Raw genomic sequence first — 16,988 nt, 5'->3', positions numbered from 1 at the left:
TACTCTCAGAGTCTAATATATGGTTTATTACATAATCAGCTATTTACCTGAGGTTTCTTAAAGAATATACTTACTTAAATAAGAAATTATGAAGAATGAGTACTGAAACAAGCTAACATACCTTTATGGTGCAAAGAGTACGACCGTTAATTAAAGTTAAAATATATTTAACAGGTGAGTTGCAAAGGTTTGATCGGTCAATTATTGGCAAATGAAAGACGTCAACTACTTCATTAGTTTACTAGAATACGTTTCGCTTTTATTATTTTTTAAAAGCATCATCAGTTCTCTACAAAAAGTAATGATGTAAGAATATAAGTAAAACAAGAATAAAAAAAAAAGGAACAAGGTTCATACTTACAAAACAATTTGTAGGTTCTTAAGATGTTATGAAAACTCTATAATAACATATCATTAAAACTTAACAAACTAAACGAAAAAAAAAGCACACGAAAAACTGTATGAGAGCACTAAAGTTCATTAATTTAATTATTAGGTGATTTTTTTATTTTGACCGATGGCTTCATTTGGATGTATTGTTAAAGCTCCTTTAAGTGTCGAACCACACTAGTATGCTTTCGGTTGTTTGCTGTACGTTGTTGAATGTCATAGTTCCACATGTGGCTTGCTTTCGTACATGAATTTATTTAGAATGCAGTGAGGTACGATTATCGAGGGAATTCGTAAAAAACCCAATTTTTTTAAAACAGAATTTAAATTTTTTTATATTATATTCGATAAAGAATGGACCAATTTAGACTCTTAGTTAAAAAAAAAGAAGAATAGGGATATAAAGTTCTTATTTGTCCTGCATGGTGGTTTTTTATTTGTTCTGTATGATGAGAGAGTGATATATCTGGCTCAAGTTATCGATGTCAGTTCTTTTATTTAGGGAAGTTCGATATTTTAGAATTTGGCACATTTCAAGGAGGGATCGCTTATGATAATTTTGTTGTTTGCACAATATTTTGATATTCGTGAAATCGATACTGTGTTTAGTTGAAATGGCATGTTGTGCAAGAGCACAAGATGATTTAGAAATCCCAATGTCGCTTCTATGAGACGTTAGTTGACCTTGAAGAGAGCGGCTGATCTGGCCAATGTAGCAGGAATTGCAATCTGCACAGGGTATGTATGCAAAGTGCAACTGTGCAGAGTGCAAAATTAAATTTAAGGAAGTTAAAATAAATGAAGAGGAATGGGAAGGATGAAGAAGGACATCAGATTGAAAAAACAACACAAAAAAAAAGATAACCTCAAAAAAATTGGAAGGAGATGAAGCAATAGCGATAACAAACACAAAGCAGCTGCATGAATTTGAAGAAAACTTAAATACTTCTAGTCGAAAAACAATCCCAATGTTTAACTATAGCCATTCATCGATTATCCGAACATTAAAAAAATTGAAATGCATCACTATAAAATTAAATCGACTAAGGAACTTACGGAAAGGAACTTTAAAGGAATAATGTACTTTTTTAAAAAATAATGGCAATCTTAGACAACAATGTATTCCAATTAAAACGTGTTTTGTGTTAGAGTGGATTGCACTTCACGGGCATGCTAATCGTCAGAATGCCGCTATTGGTCTAGGGAAAATCCCCACTGGATGAGAGAAGAACATACACAATATCCTGAAAGGTTAATGCATATGAATGAATTGTTTAAAACCATATCATAGTTTCCTTTTTCATTGAGGGTAATTTGAATGGCGATACTTATTTAGCACTTCTCCAGAAGAATATTATACCAACTTTGACAAACTTATATCCTAAACCAGCAAACAACTAGCCACCACAAACAAAGTTCTAGCGAATGTGATTTGTTTAGCAAGATAGAGCACCACCCTATTACCAAATAGGTGGATAGGGAGGCAAGGATGGATAGAATGATCAACACAATCTCCTGATTTGACGCCTTTAGACTTTTTCTTACGGGGAAATGTCAAAGATATTGTAAACAAAACCAAACCTTTCGATTTAGCTGACTATAAAAACGAATCTCTATCATCAGATGCTATATATTTTCTACATTATTATACGGAGTAGAGGCATGGACGCTCTCCGAAGCTTTTTAAGGAAAGCTCGAGGCCTTCGAGATGTGCTGTTACAGGCGCATCTTTCAAATTTCATAGGTGTATTGTGTGAATAATATCGAGGTCCTTCGTAGATTCGGCAAGGAATGCGAGACTACTAACACAATCAAAGAGCGCAAATTAGATATATCTTATCCATGTTATAAGACATAAACACAGATGTGGCTTATTGCAACTCATTATTTAGGGCAAGGTATTTGGAAAGAGAGGACAGGGAGAAGAAGAATATTTTGGCTTCAAAACCTAAGGAAGTGGTTCAATATATCTACAACCGCACTATTCCGAATAGCTGCAGGTAAAGTTAGGATAGCTATGCTAATCGCCAACATCCGGAACCGATAGGCACCCTAAGAAGAAGAAAAAGACGAATAATGCTTGCGATTATATGTAGACATATACTGTTGTTTTATTGACTTCCAAAAGGCATTTGATCGTGTTAAGCACTCTATATTGATCGAAGCTCTAAAAGACATTGGCTTGGACGGCAGAGATGTTCGAATAATTGCAAATCTATATTGGAATCAAACAACATCAGTTTTAGAAGATGATGTGGAATCACAGGCTCTTAATATTAAAAGAGGAGTACGGCAGGGATGCCTTTTGTCACCTCTGCTTTTCAACATTTTCTCCGAAAGAATTTTCAGAAAAGCACTTTCTGAAAAGCAAGAAGGATACTTGTGAATGGTGAAGTCATCAATAATTCGCGATTTGCGGACAATATAGTACTCCTAGCTTCTAGTCAATAAGATCTGCAAACACTACTTGATAGTGTCGTTGAGAGTTGTAGGGAGGCAGGTCTGGATCTAAACATACGGAAAACCAAAATACTCGTAATAAGTAAACAACAGCATATAAAACCCTCTATATATGTAAATAATACCAAACTTGAGCAAGTTGATAAAATCGTTTACCTTGGACAACAATTAAATTGTAACGCAGAAAATCACGGCGAAATTAGATCTAGGATGGAGCAGGCTAGAGCGGCTTTTAGAAGGATGTCCAAGGTGGACTATGATCTGGACTTACTTTATGGTTTCGAGTCCTGGACTGTGAATAAAATCGATCTAAATCGCCTTGTGGCTTTCGAAATACGGTGCTATAGAAGAATTTTAAAAGTTTCCTGGGTGGAGAAGATTTGAGAGGAAAAGCAAAAAGGATTCAAGCAGAGAAAGCTGGAGTATTTCGGACATGTAATGAGAGGTCCCAAATATAGGTTGCTACAAAATATCATGCAAGAAAAAATAGCAGGCAAACGCAGTCCAGGACGCAGAATAACCTCATGGTTGAAGAACTTGCGAGATTGGTATGGTGTTGATACAAGCATGCTATTTAGGGTGGCTGTGAATAAAATTAAGATAGCTGTGATGGTAACCAACGTTCTCAATGGTACATGAAGAAGAAGAAGATTATATAGTCACGACTATGGTAGATTGGAGCTGAGCCCGTTTTTGTCGATCTCGCCTAAGATGTTGAGTAACGTAAGAAAAAAGTTACCAAGATGTTCGCGACGAGCATTTTGAACATCTATATTCACATGTGTTTTTTTGTTTTTTATATTATCAAAAATTAAGCAGTATCACTTATTGGTTTTTCAGTATAGTGTAGCAAATGTCTGTACTAAGATTATTTTTTTCTAGTATTATTTATTGCAATAAACCTGAGCACACACACATCGATAACTATAACAATATTTCTGAAAAAGTTAAAGATATGTATAGGTTATTTTACATGGGATATGTCAAGAATATTCTAAGAAATTAAAAAATTTATTATTAGGATATTATATTTAAAATAAGTCAGTTGGTATCAGGTACTGCAACATAACACATCCTCTAAAATTTTTATTGCAATACATGAGCAACTAAAAATACCAACCAAACTGTTCGAGTATTTTTTAACACGCCCCATTTATGTATTATTTGGAATTTATTACATTTGGCCGTTCCACTCTTTCTAGAGAGGTTTCTAAGGTTGAACTTATTATAATTTTTGATACAGATCAGTATGTATTGATTTTAGAAGTAAAAAAGTATTATCGAGTCAAGATTTTCATTCATGTCTTTCAGATTTCAGAATTCGGTGCTTGTCCGAAAATTCCATGCAACAACGGATATTATCCCATACACGAAGCAGCCAAAAAACGCTTCATCCAAAACTTTAGAAGTTTTCCTGCAATGGGGCGAGTCACGAGGTTGCAGCAGACAGGAAATGATTTCGTTCTACGATTCCGAAGGAAACGTACCACTTCACTCTGCCGTCCATGGAGGTGATATAAAGGCTGTTGAATTATGTATAAAGTAAGAAATTTTTTAAATATCGCAATATCGCACATAATATGTCTCTTTAGCTTTTTTTTTCATGTATATTCTTCAAAAGAAAACGAGTTGCTTGTATAAAAGACAAACGCAGAATTAGAAAAGATTACAGCGAAACGGTAAAAGATTTTAAAAAAATTTTAGATTTATAGTTTGAAGGTTAATAAGGGCTACATTTTAAAATTATTTTCAAATATATAGAGCGTCCCAATAAAGTGCGGCGTATCAAAGTTATATTTTTTCTTATGGGACACCCTATATTTATTGCATTTTTGTCGGCAAAAAATAAGGTATAGTTTTATAAGACTTCCCTATACCTATATACAGAGTATTCTGAGTATAAAATGTAAAGTTTTAAACGAAGACTCATTCTTTACTTATTTATGAAATTCTAATAAAATTGGTTATACCTCTAAATAGTTGTATATTGGTTGAATGTATTTCATGATTAATTATTAAACATTTATTTACAGGGTGTTCAAATTTGCAGTTTTTATTATTGGATTATTCAATGTGTAATATAAGGCTTATTTTAAATGGAACACACCGTATATTAATGAATTATTAAAAATCCAATTAAAAATTTTTTTCTTTTTCGAATGATATACGGATGTCCTATAACTAGGAATGATAGTTTTGCCGTAATTTAAAATTTTGTTAAACGGAAAGCGATTTCAAATATTTATAATTGTTACTTTCGATTTTTAAACCCATCGTATTGACATTGTTATAAAATGTATTCGACATATTCGACCAATATCCAGCTATTCAGATGTATGAGTAATTTTATTAGAATTGCTTACATAAATTAGAATGAGTCCTAGTTTAAAGTTTTACATTTTAAGAAGAAAATTCGACATAACTCTTATAAAACTATACCTTATTTTTTGCAGACAATTAAAAAATCCAATAAAATATAGGGTGGTTCATAAGAAAAATATATCTTTGAAACGCCGCGCTTTATTGTGACACCCTGTGTATTTCAGAATAATTTTAAAATGTAGCCTTTATCAAGCTACATACTATACATTAAATTTTTTTCATAATCTTTTACCGTTTCGCTGTATTCTTCCGTCTCGTTAGTGTGACTGACCCTGTATACTTCACATTTAATAAAATAATTTCACACTGAACCAACGGTGATACAGAAAAACTCCAACATTATAACTCAAGTTTAAGAAAAACCATCAACTGAAAAAAAATTATAGGCTATAAATCTACTAATAAATTTTTAAGACAGTATCTTTCTTTTAAAGCGTCTTCTTTTATTGAAGATTAGCAATAAGTTCGGCAAATGCTTCTCAATTTGCGTTTTCTCAGTCAGTAAATTGTTAGAGCTAAAATCTCTTCAATTCGTATACTCTGAGATAGCGAGCCAAACACATCGCGTCCGATGTTCACATCTAGCTTAGATCTTAGGTTTTTGGTTTTTTTTATTTTAGTGAGCTTATGTCGTTTTATCGCAGCATTTTAATTGTGATAGTCTATAGAAAATGTCACACTGAGAGTGCAGTACGGGTAAGATACGGCAATGCTTTTCTAATGGAGAATAAATGCGCAGGGTTGTCGGTTTTCTCCAGCTGTTGATTGCTCATTGTCTCACAGGACCGGCTTGGATAAAATCCATCTGCCGCAGTACGAGTAAAATATTTTATATCATGTATACGTATACAGTAGAATAAAAAGGCATTGATGAGTGATTGACAAACGAAAACTATAAATTTTGCATATAAAACGTCAACATGAGATATACAATTGAATCATATTCATAAGAGTAAACATTTGAACACCTCTTTACAAGAACAACATACAATAACTGTAGTTTTAATGTTTTACATAAATAGAAAAAACCTACATTAATTTCTAGGAAAGAATTTTGGAAACTTGGAAATGATATTATTTATAGATATTATATATAATATTCAAATTCCAATTCTTTCATAAAAATTAGATTTTTTCTATTATGTAAAATATTAAAACTACAGTTATGTTGTTTCTATAAACAGGGTCTTCATTTCTTTTGTAAAACTTCTGCTACAAATTACCATCATTAACATAATCACCTACATATGGCCATAAATTTGTTTGTCATAATTAGTATTTTATAAACTCCAAGCTTTCCTATTTCACCCCCTACCCATCCTATGGATGGGTAGGGGGGTGAAAAGTGCTTTTGGAAACGAAACTACACTTCAAAATTTAGTCCGAGTTTCAACAGAGAGCAGGGAGGTCCCATAAGTTTAAATCAGGTGAATTATTTAACGGTTGCGCTAAACTCGTAGTGTTAAATGTGTTGTGTTTTTTACAAAATACGGAACAACTTAATGTACGTGCTGCTGTAAGACGTACTTCGTTGATGACTGGTGTTAGCGAAAGAAGCATTTACAATTTCAAAAAAGAAAAAGAACAGAGTAGAACGTTGAAATTGCCAAAAAAAACGTAAAAACGAGTGTGTCAATCAAATTCTAGAATATTCACATATGACGAGGGTGTAAGAAGTATTCTACGGAGAATTGTTCATTGTGAAATTTTCATGAAAAATTTGCCGCTAATATTAAAGCATATACGTAACTTCATTCAAGGTAATGAGAATATACATCCTAAGGATGGGTAGGGGGTGAAAGTGCTTTTGGAAAACGAAACTACACTTCAAAATTTAGGTCCGAGTTTCAACAGAGAGCATGGGAAGTCCCATAAGGTTTAAATCAGGTGAATTATTTAACGGTTGCGCTAAACTCGTAGTGTTAAATGTGTTGTGTTTTTTACAAAATACGGAACAACTTAATGTAAGTGCTGCTGTAAGACGTACTTCGTTGATGACTGGTGTTAGCGAAAGAAGCATTTACAATTTCCAAAAAAGAAAAAGAACAGAGTGGAACGTTGAAATTGCCAAAAAAACGTAAAAAACGAGTGTGTCAATCAAATTCTAGAATATTCACATATGACGAGGGTGTAAGAAGTATTCTACGGAGAATTGTTCATTGTGAATTTTTCATGAAAAATTTGCCGCCAATATTAAAGCATATACATAACTTCATTCAAGGTAATGAGAATATACAGCCGTTGTCTCTTTCTGCTTAATACAGACTTCTGAAAGATATTGGATTTGTTTATAAGAAACGTGGCCGAAGAAGCATCATGGTGGAGCGAGAGGATATTATTCATTGGCGCCATAATTATTTGAGAACTATACGACGTTTGCGAAAAGACCATTGCAATATCATATATTTGGACGAATCGTGGGTTAATGTGGGCCAATCTATAAATTACGAATGGTGCGATACTACGATACAAAACAGTCTTGATGCTTTTCTCAAAGGTTTAAGTACTGGCTTAAAAGCACCTACTAAACGAAGTCCACGATATGTTTTATTGCAGGCAGGTTTTTCAGGAGGTTTCCTTCCTGGCACACAGCGTGTTTTTCTGGCAAAGAAAAAATGATGGCGACTATCACGATAAAATGGATGCCGCATATTTTGAGTCGTGGTTTAAGGAGACATTAATATCAAATTTACCAAATAATGGTCGCAGAAATATCATTGTAATGGACAATGCATCGTACCACTCCCCGTAAAGAGAGATTCCCTAACAATTCCTGGAATAAAGCTGCAATCAAGGAATGGCTAGTGGAAAAAGACATTTTTTTCGAGGAGTGTTATTTTAAATCCGAGCTATTAGAAGCAGCGCGTGCTTTTAAAGATCAATACGATAAGTATCATCTTGATGAGTATGCTTCACAACATAATGTTTATATTTTAAGGCTTCCTTCATATCACTGCGAATTGAATCCTATTGAAATGGTATGGAACCAAGTTAAGCGATATGTAGGTACCCATAATACCACTTTTAAAAACGTCGAGGTACGCCAGTTGATCGACGACAGTTTCGCACGCGTCACAGAGCAAAATTGGCGCAATTATGTCACTCATGTTGTTGAGAAAACGGAAACTGATATGTGGACTGCGGACAACCTGCAAGATGACGTAGACCCAATTGATAATACACGCGAACGCAGGGGAGAGTAGCGAAAGCGAATCCGACATCTCGGATGTAGAGGACGACTTTAGTATAATTAATTGAATATATATGAGTAACCTCGATTATTTTACACTGTTATAACCAATAAAATGCATTTACCAGTCCAATCAGAGTATGGGCTTTTCGGATATTGGGCTGGGTGCACGGAAATCGAGTTCCCGGAGGTTCCACCCTGTATATTTATAGCTATCAAGAAACGTAATTTAAAATATATTTGTTAGTTTACTAAAGTATATATATATATATATATATATATATATATATATATATATAATATAATGTTAAATAACTTACACTATAAACCTTATACCTGCTCATCTGGTCAAGTGTGGGCAAGGAAAACCATTATCCCATATGGAATAACACAAGGTTTTCGCTGAAAACTACCAGGTTGCTATTCCAAGGAACTAGGTAAACTTATGTTGTGTGTAAAAAATGCGAGACTGCATTATGTTTTAACAAGGACAAAAAACTGCACTTCAGATTTCCACAAAAAAAAATTCATAGTAGGTGTTAAAATTTCGCAGTGATTCAAGTGCGCAACTTGTTTTTTTTTTTTTTTTAATAACATCGCCGGGATTAAGAAATGTGCAAAGCTTTTTCGATATTCCCGTTCCTGATAATTTTTCACATATTTACAAAAGAAAAAGTTTTTCTTGGATATTGGGCTGGGTGCACGGAAATCGAGTTACCGGAGGTTCCACCCGGTATATTTATAGCTATCAAGAAATGTAATTTAAAATACATTTGTTAGTTTAATAAAGTATACAGTTTTATAATAAAATTCTCGCTAAAAACTTAAGGTCTTTTTATTCAAATTCATGCCTCTTATTTGGCTACTTGAAGGCAATTATTTTACCAATATATTATTTTATAATAAATAACAGAGCCCGGCCTAGAGATCTGAGTACGGTTCTGTGACTACCACTTGGACCTGTTTGTATCGCCAAGCACAAGGCGTGAAATCCGGCAATTGTGCATTCCTATATTAGCCGTACTGCACTCTCGGTGTGACATTTTCTATAGGTAGTACATAATCTCGTAACGTTTGTCGACATATCTTTATTTCAAATACTTGTAGTCTTTTTGAAGCTGCTAACGTTTGGTGTCCCGCACTAACGGTGTAGCACTTCACAAGCATATCTCATTTTTATGTACTTACTTATCTAGTTTAAATCCCTGAACTTCTCCCACGGAAAAATTTTCAGCCTTTTCAAAATATGTGGCCTACCATAACCATATTTACAATGGGTAAGTTATCAGACTGGCCTTCCAAAAAACCCCTTTCGATAATTTAAAAAAAAACGAATGTCAAACGTAATGAATTAATGGAGGCCGATCCTTGAATATTCTCACTATATGACGTCACGACCAATGATGGCGCATTTTGGAATAACTGCTATAATTTGAATTTTTTCTCGATCTTAATCATTTTTAACTGGCCAAATGAAAGACAAGACTTTTTTCCTTTAAAATATATTTTAAATTATGGATAATGGATCCTTGATAATGGATTTGTATCTAAAACTAGCTGTTAAGAGAGACAGCACTCTTTATTTATCATTTCAAATTTGCGTAAATATTTTGTTAAGAAGATTACTTGCATTGTATGTTTTAGTTATTAAAATATAACATGGCTTATAAATCAATTGAATTTATTTTCTGTTATTTTGTCCAATTAAATCTCATTCAACTTTTGAAAATTTTTAATTTAAAACTGCTACAAACGGATTATCGTAAAAACATATTTCATAGAATAATACAAACAAATATAAACAAATAATATAAACGCACTTCAAAAACAATTATTTTTAAAATTTTTTAATAGTCCAGTCGAGATAGCAGCGTACTCTACACATGAACAGAAGATATGGATGGACGGGGATCGCTGGAAGTATCATCTGCTTTACTTTGTCATCTGGATTCATTAAGTCTTGAAGATAAACAAAAAGTTTGTTTATTTTCTGACGAATGTGAAAGGCAAAATAGAAACTCCCAAGTTATCTATGCCCTCTACTATTAGCCAAAGGAAAAATCACCTAAAATTTAACTGAAATTCATCTGATATTCCCTGTTAGAGGTCATAGCTTCTCACCAGCTGACAGAGTATTTTGGCGCGTTGAAAAAGCCTTAAGAAAATGTGCTTCTTTAAAGACAAAGAAGAATATGAAGCAATTAACCGCTCTTTTGGAGCTGTAAAAAGCCATTCATCTGATTAGAGACATGGGGAATCTAAAATTTGCATTCTACTACATTCTATTAACATCTTTATCAACGTCTGCTTTGCCTTGCAATTTTTAGAAGGCTCAGATTAAGGCAGAAATCTGAATTGTGTTTCGAAACTATTTTACGGATTTATTATCAGATGTCGCTATTGCGTCCGTTTCGAAGCCATTTTAGTGTTGCTTCTTAAATACATTAAAGATTTATTTTTCACGTTGAGAACGCCTATGAATATCTGTTCTGATGAGCCTTATTAAGGCGAAATACGTATAAACAGATACATAGACGCTTTGTAAGTGAAATCAAATCTTGACTGTCTTTTTCATTTTATTCGGATCTACTCTGTATGAGTACAAGAAACCAATTCGCTAATGATTTCTGCTTAGTTGAGGAGACATGTCGTGGAATGCAAATTTTAGATTCCCCATGTCTCTATTAACATCTTTATCAACGTCTGCTTTACCTTGCAATTTTTAGAAGGCTCAGATTAAGGCAGAAATCTGAATTGTGTTTCGAAACTATTTTACGGATTTATTATCAGATGTCGCTATTGCGTCCGTTTCGAAGCCATTTTAGTGTTGTTTCTTAAAGACAGAAAAGATTTATTTTTCACGTTGAGAACGCCTATGAATAGCTGTTCTGATGAGCCTTATTAAGGCGAAATACATATAAACAGATACATAGACGTTTTGTACGTGAGATCAAATTTTGACTGTCTTTTTCATTTTAATTGCAATCATATTTAAAAAAAAATTGATGGAATATCATTTGTTAAATAAATTATATTAAAGAAAAAGTATCCTTCACCAACAAACATTACTTGCTTTAAACACTTTAGGTTTGAAAATAACTCTGCAGTTTCTAAAACGTTTCTTGAGAAAGGTAAAAAAGACTCACAGTTGAAAAGGCCAATAAAAGAAAAGAAAAAACAATCGTTAAAATATTTCTTCTTCTTAAGGTACCTTCTCCATTACTGAAGGTTGGCTATAACTACAGAAAACTGCTCTCTATCTTGAGCTGTTCTTAGTATCGAATATGTGTCCATGTCTCTCCAGTCTCTTACATTCTTCAACCAGGAGCATTTTCTTCTTCCTGGACCTCTTCTACCTGCCACTTTTCCTTTCATTAAAGTCGTAGTAAGTTGTACTAGAAGTTGATGTGACGTGTTGAAGTGTTAAAATATTTACTGATACAAAAATTTAGAAATAGGTGAAAAGAAGAAGACCTTAAATATTATAAGGACATTCTGGAAAACCGAAAAGATGACACCGCTAATGAAGGTTATGAAATGAAAAAACATGTAAGCAAAACGAAATAAATCCATTCATATGGAGCAAAACGCTATAAATCCGCGCAATGTTTAATCTTCTTCTTCTTCAAGTGCCATCTCCGTGGCGGAGGTCGGCAATCATCATAGCTATTCGAACTTTTGAGACGGCTGCTCTAAAAATTTCATTTGATGTACATCCGTACCACTCTCTCAGGTTGCGCAGCCATGACATTCTGTTTAACCAAACTGAGATAAAAGCAATAAAATGAAAGCTTTAAAAATTGGAAATTTCGAAATTAAACACAAAACTCTAACTTTCTGTCAAAAACAATGTTATTAATAAAGTTCTACAATCAATAAAATATTTACTTTTAACTATGTTTAATTCAATTAGTTTTTTGTCGATAAATCAAAATCATATATTTTGAATTTAATACGTTTGCTTAGTTGATCCTCATATATAAACTCTATTAATAAATTTACAATAGGCATTTTACTGCGAACTTATTTCCAATTCTCCAATTGGAACAAATCTCCAATTTATAAAATCATTCTTTTTTATATTTTAGTGTATAATCAGGTAATAATAAATTAATCCTCTATCCTAACTAGGTCAGGTGCTAAGATCTCCATACAACAACAGGATCTATCGACTCCAGTTCATCTGGCTTGTGCTCAAGGTGCCACCGAAATAGTCAAGATTATGTTTAAAATGCAACCAGAAGAAAAACTGCCGTGTCTTCAGTCGTGCGATGTTCAGAAGATGACGCCGCTTCACTGTGCCGCTATGTTTGACCATCCGGAAATAGTAGAATATTTGGTCAGTGAGGGAGCAGATATAAACGTGATGGACAAAGAAAGACGATCGCCAATGCTGCTTGCGGCGTTAAGAGGAGGTTGGAGGACAGTACATACATTAATAAGGTAAAGATCTTCTACTTGCCACTTCTATATGATTTAGTTCTTTGATTTTTTTTATTTTTTAAGTTTCTGTTCATCACACATGTATCACATATCTATTCCCATTTGAATAATCCACTTCACATTCGATTTAAAAAATAGAATAAATATAGATGTCGTCCAGTACAAATTCGTTCCAGTAAAGTTCTTGTTTATTATTGTTACTTGAATATAGTGCATATTTGTAGTTATTCGTAGGTCTTTATCATCCAATCTAGCTATTTTTAATGTTTCTAACATGTTAATACATCGTACCTGTCAAAAGACTTTTCATAATCAATTGCATAGACGTATTCATTTTGATTTGTATATCTGCAACTCTCTATCAGTATTTAGACACTGAACAAGGCTTTGTACATAAAACATTCCTAAATTATACGATGTTTCTTTGTCTACCTCTGCTTCTTTTGTCTTTTCGTGGTCTCCACACTAAAATTTTTTGGGTCCACTACCCGTCATTTATTCTGGCCACATGGCCCACCTAGTTTCACTTCAGCCATGCTATGCTGTGACGTTGTCCTTCTTCTTATTTCTTCGTTTCTAACTCTGTCTCTGAGAGTTAGTTCAAGTAGCGATCGTTTTATTCTTCTTTGGGTTACTCTGAGTTTTTAGTTGCAGTAGCCTTGATTAAGAAAAGTATTTTGGCGTCGTTAGTTATGACTGGAAGCATATATTGATCGAACGTCTTCTTGTTCACAAAATTACAATTTTTGATTAATTTAAAACAAAACAATATTTTAACTATAATATAAAACGGTTAAATCTATTTTTGAAGGCGTTGGTAGAGGGCGCGGGGACAATGTTATCATTAAGGTTATTGCAGCACTCAAAAACTCTATTTCGTAGAAAGTTAGATCTGGATCTTGTAGAAAAGTTCTCTTTTTTAAGTTTAAATTGGTGACCTCCAAGGCGTTCATCTTGATTTATGGTAAAAATTTCATGGAGATTTCAAAAATTGAATCTTAATATTTCGTATGTGATAATTAAGTCCCCACGTTGTCGACGAAGTTCAAAAGAAGTTAAGTTAGCCATACTAAGTATTTCTGTATAAGTTCTTCTTGGTCCTAAAGGAATTTGAGTTGGTTTTCTTTGAACGTTCTCCATCAGTTTTGTCTTGAACCAAATCAGGATACCACGTTGATCCAGCCTATTCAAGAATGGGTCTTTCATAAAGAGTGTAAAGTTTAGAAGATGACTGCATTGAAACTCTCAAAAAACACCCCCGAATAAGATATAGTCTGGAGTTCGCACGTTTAAAAATACATGTAATATGGTCAGACCAAGTTATGCTGCTATTTCCGATAACACCAAGGTTGTTATATGAGAACGCAGAATCTAATGGTTCTTCTTCTTCACGTGCCATCTCCGCGACGGAGGTTGGCAATCATCATGGCTATTCTGATCTTAGATGCTGCTGCTGTGAATAGTTCAATTGATGTGCATCCGTACCATTCCCTCAAGTTACGCAACCATGAGATTCTTCTTCTTCCTACACTTCTCTTGCCCTGGATTTTCCCTTGTATAATCAATTGAAGTAGGTTGTATCTCTCATTACGCATAACATGCCCCAGGTATTGCAGCTTTCGTGTCTTGATGGTTTCCAATACTTCCATTCTTTTGTTGATTCTTCTCATGACTTCGTTGTTTGTTACATGCTCGGTCCATGATATCTTCAGGATTGTTCTATACACCCACAATCTAATGGTTGCCTGTTAACAACGTACGGCACAAGTGGGTTATTTTTGCCAATTCGAAGCACTACACATATTTCTGCATTTAAGGGTAGTAGCCACTAGGACCACCAAGTGAAAATAGAGTTGAAGTACATATTTGTACGGTTAGTTGGTTTATGATTCGATTGGTATATATTTTGGGGTCATCAGCATATAATTATATTTTATTGAAAACATAAAAAAGGAACATCGCTGGAATAAACCGTAAAAAGCAGAGGTCCAAGGACAGAACACTGAGGCAGTGGACTTTTCACTAGCCTGTCTTGTGAAAAGATTCGCCAACTCTTACTTTGTAATGTCGATCTGTCAGAAAATTGTCTATCCAACGAAGTAGCGAACTCCAAAATGTTCTAGCTTATGTAGAAGTCTGCACTTAGGTACACGATCGAAGGCTTTAGAGAGATCCAGATAAACAACGTCAACCGGCTGTGAATAGTTAAGATATGACGTCCAGTCATTAGCATAATGTAGGAGATTGGTTAGAGTGGAGCAAAGACAAATCCATGTTGTTGTGTTGGAATAACACGTTCCTGGAGAAGGAATTTGGTCATCTTCTCGGAAATAATGACTTTCATGACTTTGCCAACTACTGGCATCAAGCTAATCTGACGATGACTGTTGGGATCGAGTTTGTTGCCTTTTTTGGTAGGAAGTCTGGATAAAAAAGTTTGTATAATTAGGTTAGGTTAGGTTAATTAGAATGAATGGAACTATTTTTAATAGATCGACGCAAATTCTCGCATTCGCTGACGATATAGTTATAGTGGGCAGAAGTATGAGAGACATGGTGCAGTGTTTTACAAGGCTTGCGGACGCAGCAAGTGAATTAGGACTTGTGGTAAACGAGGAAAAAACCAAATATATGTTGGTTTCTAAAAACCCTCGAAATATCCAAGAAATAATTCAAATTAACAACCATACCTTTGAGCAAGTCAAAGAATTTACATATCTTGGATCGCTAGTAAACGCAACAAACACGACAAGCGACGAAATAAAAAGACGCATAGCAATAGCAAACAGAACTGTTCACGGCCTCCGGAGACATTTAAAAAATAAAAATATAAAACGTGCACTAAAGCTTAATATATACAGGACCTTAATAAGACCAGTTTTGATATATGGGGCTGAAACGTGGATCTTATCTCAAAATGATAAAAGACTTCTTGGTATTTTTGAGAGAAAAATTCTTAGAAAGATTTTTGGGGCCGTAAATGAAAATGGGCTATGGCGTCGAAGATACAACTTTGAACTGTATCAGTTATACACCGATCCAGATATTGTGAAGTTTGTTAAAGTGCAGAGACTTAGATGGGCTGGACACATTGCTAGGATGTCAGATCACGAATACACGAAGAGATTAACATTTTCACAACCAGAGGGCACAAGAAGCAGAGGACGACCACGAATGAGATGGATTGATGATGTGGAAGAAGACCTACAGATTCTAGGGGTTAGAAGATGGAGGGAAGTTGCCAGGAATCGACAGGAGTGGCGACTTCTTTGTGAGCAGGCCAAGATCCACAACGGATTGTCGATCTACTTATGATGATGATGATAATTAGGTTAAGGGTAAGTGCAAGCGTGTCTGCGCATCTTTTAAGAAGTTTTCGTGTTAAACCATCTAAACCAGGTGAAGCGGTTGTGCAAAGTTTGATTAAGTGTTGTTTAACATGATCAGCCATTATTCGATTCTTTAGTAAAAACCTGTGAAAATGTTAAAGAGATAATTTCGGAAGATTCTTTGTCAGAAAAGCATAAAGTGTGGTTGGGTTTTTAGAGTAGGGAAATGGAAACTTCAGACGTCAAGGAGGTGTTTATTTTGTACACTTTTTTAATGTTACCACTTTTAATAACATTTGCTTCAAAATTTTATCTTAGAGTTTTTAGAGATGTTTGTAAGTTATTTGAAAATCTGCGGAGGTTTTGGAAATCACTCGGAAGCCCGGTTTTCGCCACAGATGTCATTTGTGATTAATTTGTTTTATTGCTGTTCGATTTCTCTAGGGTTTAAGGTTGTTTTTATAAATCTTAGGTGATATTTGTAGAAATTATATTATGGCGGTCTGATAGAGCTCCATATGCGGCTTAGCTAAAGTGATACTTCTCTGCAGTTCAGCAATTTAGTTGTCCCTGGTAATTTGGATTTAATGACCTAAGTATTTATATTTATAAACTAATCCTATTTCGTTGCAGTCGACTTTTGCAATTACGCTCGGTACCAGATGTGATACATTATATGTATATACATTTTTTTTAATAAATAAATGTTCTCTACAACTGAAAATATTATATTATATTTAAATTATATTTAAAATAGTTGATGCACATTCGGATAGTATAGTGATACCTAACAA

The 16,988-nt window shown here is 34.1% G+C and overlaps 1 protein-coding gene across 1 annotated transcript; it reads left to right on the top strand.

Annotated features, from left to right (window-relative positions):
* Positions 1-4,168: 4,168 nt before the first annotated feature.
* On the top strand, positions 4,169-12,865 carry LOC140431728 (transient receptor potential cation channel subfamily A member 1-like; the record flags this gene model as incomplete). The annotated part of the gene is made up of 2 exons (XM_072519610.1): positions 4,169-4,392; positions 12,554-12,865. Coding segments are annotated over 2 exons (536 nt in total), but the record flags the coding sequence as incomplete, so codon positions are not given.
* Between the last annotated feature and the right edge of the window lie 4,123 nt (positions 12,866-16,988).

The sequence above is a fragment of the Diabrotica undecimpunctata genome, unplaced genomic scaffold (genome assembly GCF_040954645.1).
Source record: "Diabrotica undecimpunctata isolate CICGRU unplaced genomic scaffold, icDiaUnde3 ctg00000785.1, whole genome shotgun sequence".
NCBI lineage: Eukaryota > Metazoa > Arthropoda > Insecta > Coleoptera > Chrysomelidae > Diabrotica > Diabrotica undecimpunctata.
The sequence above is the reverse complement of the archived record's forward strand: the minus strand, read 5'-3'. Positions and strand labels throughout refer to the sequence as shown.